The sequence below is a fragment of the Branchiostoma floridae genome, chromosome 4, assembly GCF_000003815.2.
Source record: "Branchiostoma floridae strain S238N-H82 chromosome 4, Bfl_VNyyK, whole genome shotgun sequence".
NCBI lineage: Eukaryota > Metazoa > Chordata > Leptocardii > Amphioxiformes > Branchiostomatidae > Branchiostoma > Branchiostoma floridae.
The window spans coordinates 18859634-18867754 of NC_049982.1; the positions used below are offsets into that span (position 1 = coordinate 18859634).

Consider the following 8121-nt stretch of genomic DNA (forward strand, 5'->3'; position numbering starts at 1 on the left):
GCAGTCAAGTTGGGGTACAGACACCGTCTGTACAGCTATTTTCACAATTGCTGACATCACATTCCGTTGCTTGGCTTTTGATGTTTGACCAAGGAGCTTTTATCAACCTTGATTTGACAAAAACAAAAGGCCATTCATACTGTAACAGTGGGGTTCAAGTACCGCCTACCGTCATAAAAGCTCCTTGTTGCCAAGAAGCTCTGACTGAGCTTCTGTGGTGACATCGGTAGCGTGCTTGGTTTGTAACAAGGTCAACCCTGGTTTGATCCTGGGGGTCCGCAGGTTTGTTTCTATCTGTTCTTACTCGCCCCTCAAGATTTTTACTATACTCATTATTATGTTATTGTTATGAATTAAGTTGCAAAAAAAAGAATACATTTGTAAGTGTGGCAGCCATACTCGGCCAAGGCTGATATGTTTTGTTGTGTATTGGGATGAAACAGACTCTCATATACTGTTAAAGTAAGCGTGATGTCTGGAGTCTGTATAAGGCCCAGTTTACACGAAGCACTTTGAACGACGTACGTCGTTTGTCCTAGGACAGTAACCTGATGGTGATTAACACCTAGACACATTGTTTCGCACAAAGATGTTCACCTTGTATGTAAAACAAAGTCCTTTGATCAATCAGTATATCAAAGGGAAGCCTTGTAGGTGACAAGTTACATGGAAGTGTTAGAGCTAGAACCTTTGTCTTCCCTACTGTGAAACTGTCTCTTGTCTTTTTTGACTGGGATCTTGAATAAAAAAAGCCGGCAGTTGAAAGACAGTCGGAAGGAGGCGTCAGAGAAGGCAACAGAGAGAGTGCCCCAACTCCGAGCTCCCGTGCGTGTCAACTACTCTCCAAGCAGAGGTCGAGTCGCGGAGATATACTAGCCGGGAGTTGAAAGACAGTCGGAAGGAGGCGTCAGAGAAGGCAGCAGAGAGAGTGCCCCAACTCCGAGCTCCCGTGCGTGTCAACGGCATGTCTGCGCCTTGTGCGTGTTTCTTAGTCCTGTAGTTTAATAGTTCCTTGTGCAGCATTCAAAAGAACCCTGCTTACACATTTTGTACAATTCGTTTTCTTTGAATATTTTTAGAATACATTTTATAGTAATCTTTTTCTAGGAAGCTAGGATTTTGTTCTCTTATTACTTGAAGCGTTTATCACATGTATGCCCCCAAATTCTCCGATACAAAAGTTTATCGCTAGAAAGTACCCTGCAGCTGCCATGAAGGTATTGGCTGTGAGAACGTTAACAGTCGGGTAGAGAATCAATGTGAACGTACACCTGTCAAAAACAAACTACCTGCCGCCGGATCTACCAAAGATAACGTTAGCTATTTGAGCCGAAAGTCCTCAAAGACCGCTCGCAGTCTATCACACATCGAGTAGAGGATATCAGAAAAAGCAGGATGCGGTGTTTCCTTCTTCTCTCGGTACTTTTGCAGGGTAAGGGTGTAACTGGTGTCTTCTGTATTTTTTTCGACGTATTTCAAATTCCGTACGTTTGACATACATGTAGGATTGTAGGTACACAAAATACAGTGCACAAACGCCTTCGTTTTTAAAAACATGTACCATATGTTCGGTTGCAAAACACGTATTTATGTAGATACACATCAAGAAAACGGTACAAAAGAGAAAGCCCGATCAATGAAGACGCCTAAAAACGTCAAAAAGTGGTCGGAGCCTATTTTAACCTCTGCTTGGAGAGTAGTATTTATGCGGATCTGACACGTCACCACCGTCTTTCCCAGGTACTTTCGCCCTCCTCGGGACAAGTTCTCTCGACCCGCTGACAGGACCGGACTGTTACACAGTATGCACAGCGAGTATCCCCGGAACCTGCTACAACCCCTGCATTGGGTTTGTGTACATGTTGTCCTCTGTTGGCAAAACAAGGAAAATTACTTAGTCTCCCTATGATAGTCAGCGTAGTCAGTCTGTAGATAATACTGCCCCATAAGCTTGATGCCTATTAGCTCAGGAGACATCCTGAACGTAATTATGAACGCACACTTGTGAGTGATTTTCATGATGACTGTAAGCTTTGTTGTATGATATGTTGCATTATCAAACATTTGCGTAGGACGTGGACAACAGGATCTGACCTTCTCCCTGACCTCCTGCACCCTATCACCAAGGAGGACCAACCCAAACACCCTGTCCGCCAGAGCAATGTCGGCACAGTGGAGAGGATGGCGGCAGCGGCCAGGGCTCTCCTCCCCAACCTCAACCCCGATCTGGGCTGCGCTGGGCAGGTGGTCTGCACCATGAGCATTCCTGGGACCTGCTACGATCCTTGCACCGGACAGTAAGAATGAGTAGCGTGAATTCTTATCCATATCTTTTTTTATCAAATCCAGGACAGCTTGACCACAAACAACTACTAGTATCATGTGCTTCTGTTCAGCTAGAAGTTTTTTTCTTATTTTGGTACAGGATCACTATTTTTCAGTTACTTAAAAAACACGTCGAAATCCCGAATAGCGTTTTTCGGTGAAGAATTGCGTATTTTTTGTCGATATATATATGTACGTTTATTTTGTTTCCTGATTTAGGTGTGTTTTGCCATTTGACGGCTTAGAAGTAACTTTTATGGAAAATATAATTGTCCTTTCTTCCTTACTTCTCAGAACCTGGACCACAGGTGAGTCCCTGGAGGATCTGATTGGCCAGCTAAGCCCTGTCGCCTCGTAAGGCGGGCTCTCACGTCATCTCTTTTACCCGCCGCACAGTGAGTATACGCACTGCTTAAGTTTGATTAATTCTTATCTAATCTATTTCTATTGAATAGCTCGATCTTTTAGTACATACATACATACCATCAGATTATCTGAGCAATTATTCCATTTAACAGATAGGGCACAACATGTACAGACACTTTCGTTTGGTCTACTCCAAACTACAAAATTCTGCAAACTGAACAATATAGGGTAAAATACGTGAATACGGAAAGCATGCATCACAATCTCATTTATTGATACTTGATATATAGGTATGAAAATACTATGAATTGCTCAAATTAGGTTTTAAAATGCTGAAAGTGTGCTACACGAGAACTTTATTACTTGAAGTCAATATCATTTATGTTTCATTTTCACTACTAGGTGGATCGATCCGTGGCCATGGATGGAAAGGAATCTTGATTCTTGCTCCTTTCCTGATCGAATAACAATAAATCTGACGTGAAAACCAGACGAACCAGCACTTTTCAATTTGCCTTTTGTAAGGCCATGTTGATTTGATTATATGGATGACATCCGCGCTCGCACCAATTTTCGGCCGTTTCCAAAAAAAAAAAAGTTTTCGACCACACAATAAATTGTGCAAAGCAGCTATAAAATGAGCACAGATGTTCCATAGATTGAAAAAAAAGTATCAGAAAACAAATAACTAATGCCAAAGAATGCCAAAATAAAACTAAAGTCAAAGAATAAGATGTGAAAGGACAGATAGAAAAGAAATATGTCGTTGGTACGGGGAGGTACCAGTACAGAAATTAAGGTCCAGAGTATCATTTCCAATTCCGGACCTGAACCTGGACCTGATTGTCTGTGGAAACTTGAGAACTGGCAATACTCAAAACAATGGTAATTGGTCAATTTTGCTACAAAGGAATTTGTTTGGTGGATTATTGGACTCCCACTGGCATTTTAAAATCCCATCTCCATATAATAAAGACTAACTCACTGTCTCTGTACCTTTGACTATAGAAACTTGGTACAATTGACTATAAACTCTACTTGACTTCGCTCTTGTTGTCTTCTTGGCCCCCGGTAAGACCTGTCGACATAGTGTGTCCATTTTGTAATTGGCGAAACCTGTTCCTCTGATTTTTTTTTCAGGTCTTTTTTTTTATTGGTCCAAGAAGAGAAAAATGTTTTGCACCCGTATGATGTACTGGTCCCTACACCTAACTGTTGGTATACCATACTATGTGTGTTTAGTCCTATGTTCAACCTTCCAGGCCACTTTGATTTCATACTGAAGGCAACTTTTTTTTTTGGCCAAACTTTTTTTTTATTCGCTCGCTCGCATCAGTTTTGGAGTTCCCAGAGGATGTCATCCATATAATCAAATCAACATGGCCTAACTTGCACGTTTATTGTCTATAGTCATTTTTTTTACATTCCATTGTATACGTAGTTCAGATTCAACAGGAAGAAAGTGTAGGTTTTATACGAATATAGTTACAAAGTCATAAACAATCTATCAACATATATCATACATTATGCATGGTACAAAACATATATATATAGTACAGCATAAAGCGAGTTCATGGTCCGTGTAAGTTCGTTTCCGTTATCACTAGCGCGCGCTATTGCTTCAAGAATTACTTAAAGGAGGTCACGTTTGTAGCCGTATGTGTTATCAAAAAGAGTGTCTTGATACCAGAAATGAAAGTATTGTTGTAAAATATGTAATGATTGTATTGCAGACATTATAGCAAAATATCTCTGTCGTATATCCCGTTGCAATTGGCTATTGGCCCACGCTGTGCCTCCTCCTCAGAGCTTGACGACAGCCTTGCCGGTGTTCTCTCCCACAAGCATGCCGATGAAAGCTTTGGGCATGTTTTCAAAACCTTCGGTCACGTGTTCCCTGTACTTGATCTTTCCCTGAGGTGTAACAAAAGGAGGGGTGAAGCGCTTGGAAATACTTGAAAATGAACTTCTATTGATTTGTCGTTACACTTCATATGAAGTTTCGTGTAAGATAAGAGAACTGTTTACAACGTGTACACATGTAAATTCAACAGCAAATTCAAACTATTCTTAAAGGTAATTGCCAAAGACCTATTGCTACTGGTGTTTTCAAAATAAATTTTTAACAGAATTCGAAATGTTATAATGCCATTACTCAAGTGTACGAGATGTGATATAATTAAGGGTTAATGACCCGTCCCGATGGATCCCTTGGTACTATACATGTGAATTTGTTTGTCAAATTTCTGAAAATTCACATTTGTTCTTTGGTACATGGTACATACATTTGTAAGGAGATTGCAGATTGCATTTTGAAACCAGAATTCCACAGAAAACTATTTGGCTTTTTAGAACAACAAAACTCATTGTCAATTTAACAGAAGGAGCCATTCCCCCTTTCAGTCTACTTATTCCCTCTGCTCTAGCATATGTTTCGCTCCTTTTAATTGGCTAATGCCTGCATATCCCTTACTTTCCTGTGTGTATCGCTCCTTCTGATTGTCAGAATGAATCGACACCGGCGGTGACCAATCAGAAGGAGCTATACACACCGGGCTGGCCGAAATCTATGTGTTATGGCGTCATAACCAACGTTGAACGGGGCACGGGCCTTCTGATTGGACCGCACCGCCTGGCTATATGATAATGGTGAGTCATAATGTTACCTCTTTGATCCATTGCATCATCTGATCCTTCCCCTGCGGCCATTGGTCCAGCCAACGACGAACGATAAATCCCCTCACCGTCAGCTCCTTACCCTGGATTACCTTATATGGGTAGGGCCCTGAAAACAGACGATGTTTGTTTGGCAATCATCACGTGCACACTCGAGCTCTTGATATTTAGCCTCATATTGTTTTACATCACACAATGTTGATTGAATCATCTTTATCTATATCATTGTGTGATTTTATGATAACCATAAATGATTTACAAGAAACTAAACACATTGCCTTATTTTTTTCTTGCCATTTTCTCTTGCCCAATCTATCTGAAATCCCGAAGTACTAAGTCTTTACACGTCGAAGAAGATTAGAGATCCAGGTAATAAGATATGCTAAATAGTTATTACTCAAGCAACTGGATATGAGTTTGAAAACGATAAGACGTGTTTAAGATAGCGCTAGCATACACTGTCTTTCAGCGTTACTTGAAAAGAAAGTAGTGGGCGCTGTCTGAGGCATCGACGTCTGACCGTACGCGCGTTTAAAAAAAATCATATTCAGTTGCTTGATTTGAGCAGATGCATGATCCAGCTCAGTCTCAACGTTTTACGCCTCTGTTTGCAACATCTTAAACTTTGTATTATTTCGGTTACAAAACCCGGGACGGAAGATCAGAAGAAAACACTACTTTATTGAGAGTCTGTGCATCACATAACCCATGCTTACCCTTGCCGGCAGTGTCCTTGTCGTTGTAAGTTGAGATGCCGCCTACAATGGCCACACGTCCGGACTGGTTCATGTGGTTCAGCACGGCGGTGGTAAAATCTCCTCCCACCTGCCCAAACGATTGTCATGATAAGGCTCATGAGAGTGGACTTGTCTAACGTATAGAAGCTACTTTCACTTCCAACTGTAATACTATGTATGAATGTATAGCTATAGCTTGCTTTCAAACAGTTACCGCAAGAAGGCGGACGAAGTCTTGATCAGGCTATAGGACTTCATAGAAAATGTGATTACTGTGTGAATACTGACATTTTGCCTTACTGAGACGCATTGAACCCCCTGCTTAACGTTACATTCGATAAATATGGCCTTTCACAAATCAATAATCAGTATAAATGATTGCATTTAGACTTACATTGTCAAAGTAACAGTCAATCCCATTGGGTGCTGCTTCCTTCAGAGCAGCGTCCAATGACGACACAGTTTTGTAGTTGAAGGCGGCGTCAAAGCCGATTTCCTTCAGCCAGGCCACCTTCGCGTCACTTCCGGCTGAGCCAACCGCCTTGCAGCCCTGGTTAAAAGTTATCGTGATCACTCTTCTTATGGTTGCGATAATGTTTGAACCATTACGCCTTTTGGCAAATGTGACCTATTTTTATAATTTGCAATGAAAGGACATGGTGTTAGGATGGAAATTTCACACAGTGGTCGACTTACCTTAATTTTAGCTATTTGTCCTACAACACTCCCTACAGCACCTGCGGCTGCGTTCACAAAGACCGTTTCCTGTTGCTTTAGTTCCAAACACTTCAACAGGCCAAAGTATGCCGTCATGCTCGGAAATAAAAAAATCAGAGTAAATCAAGGCTTTGCAACGGCCTTGGCAATCATCATTCGACGTTATGCGCATGCTGTGCCAGACGCGATGTGGTCCCGGTCGGGCTGCGAAGCTAAATATTTGTCCGTGTGGACTGCCAGATACCACGGGGTACCTTTCGGTGTTTTCGATTTCACGGGTAGGGCACGGCTTGTATTTGTTGCAGGGTTAGTTTTAACGTCGCGGCTAGAAAAAAATCAGCGTAGGGGTTACGCCCAGAAATGTCTAAAACAACATTTTAACAGCCCGACATTACGTGTAGTCTTACCCAGGCATCCCGACGGCTCCCAGCAGGAGAGACAGCGGCAGGTCCTTCGGGTAGTCTGCCGGGGCCTTCCTGATGACGTTCTGAGGATCCTTGTTTTTGGTGTCCAGCACGGCATGGGTGCACCAGCACGGCACGAAAAACGGTATTTAAGGATGCTGAAACCATGCGTAATGTTGACGTATTTTCCTCCTTTACGGATCTATACACCACTTATACGAGTACGCAGACTGGGCAATGTTAATAGGTTACTGGCAATACGCAAACACTGTCGACATTGGCAATGGCCCTGGTGCTTGACAATCGTATACACAACGCTATCTGCTGGTGACAATGAACAAAATATGACGTAGACAGAAATGTATTGATTATATTAATTTATAGCGTACAGGGAAAGGGTTTTTGCATTAACTCACCGAGCACAGCACTCCCCGATCATGGTTACGCCTTCGGACAAACCTCTGCTAAATGTCCTACAATTGATTTGATAAGTTAACATTTAGTAATAATAAGATATTTATTACAGGCACTTTGTTGTGTAGATAACTCACTTTAAGACCCCAGTCCGGGAGCAGTTTTTCCTGCTACTGAAGGAAATTGTTGCTAATACATACTTGTATTCACATTTGTGGACATCTTTTCATCATTTCACATGTAGACGTATTTACCATACTTTAACAGCTAATATTAGAAGCCTAAAGTATGTGATAAGATCTATCATCTTCTCCTTGTCTCAGCGGAAGCGGTATGCTGGATTTCTATACTTACCACATGTACGGGTCGACGCTGCAAAAGATTGACTCAGCCAGGATTTCTGGTGAACAAATCAACAAAAAGAAAAGTTTGTAATGTACACAGTTTAATTACTTACAAGCTTAGTAACTGACTGGAACGAT

At 41.7% G+C, this 8121-nt stretch overlaps 2 protein-coding genes across 2 annotated transcripts in view; one reads left to right on the forward strand and one right to left on the reverse strand.

Moving 5' to 3' along the window:
• Positions 1-1298: 1298 nt before the first annotated feature.
• On the forward strand, positions 1299-3191 carry LOC118414083. Its single transcript, XM_035817851.1, has 5 exons — positions 1299-1432; positions 1741-1849; positions 2073-2297; positions 2620-2720; positions 3094-3191. The coding sequence occupies exons 1-4, from the start codon at positions 1396-1398 to the stop codon at positions 2681-2683; spliced, it is 435 nt and encodes a 144-aa protein (XP_035673744.1). The 5' UTR covers positions 1299-1395; the 3' UTR covers positions 2684-2720; positions 3094-3191.
• Positions 3192-4491: 1300 nt separating this feature from the next.
• LOC118413605 (prostaglandin reductase 1-like) overlaps positions 4492-8121 on the reverse strand; it is an 11104-nt gene continuing 7474 nt past the window's right edge. The window contains exons 2-8 of the mRNA XM_035817131.1: positions 7994-8039; positions 7229-7366; positions 6801-6918; positions 6499-6654; positions 6084-6192; positions 5358-5476; positions 4492-4605 (exon numbers count right to left, since the gene is read on the reverse strand). Coding sequence (XP_035673024.1) covers positions 4495-4605; positions 5358-5476; positions 6084-6192; positions 6499-6654; positions 6801-6918; positions 7229-7366; positions 7994-8039 — 797 coding nt within the window. The 3' untranslated portion in view covers positions 4492-4494. The remainder of the gene's footprint in view (positions 4606-5357; positions 5477-6083; positions 6193-6498; positions 6655-6800; positions 6919-7228; positions 7367-7993; positions 8040-8121) is intronic.

Bases quoted from the DNA above. Each gene is read 5' to 3' on its own strand.
- LOC118414083 (XM_035817851.1), top strand. From the start codon at position 1,396: ATGCGGTGTTTCCTTCTTCTCTCGGTACTTTTGCAGG. The intron at 1,433-1,740 runs GTAAGGGTGTAA...CGTCTTTCCCAG, and splicing joins TCTCTCGGTACTTTTGCAGG to GTACTTTCGCCCTCCTCGGG. The intron at 1,850-2,072 runs GTTTGTGTACAT...ACATTTGCGTAG, and splicing joins TGCTACAACCCCTGCATTGG to GACGTGGACAACAGGATCTG.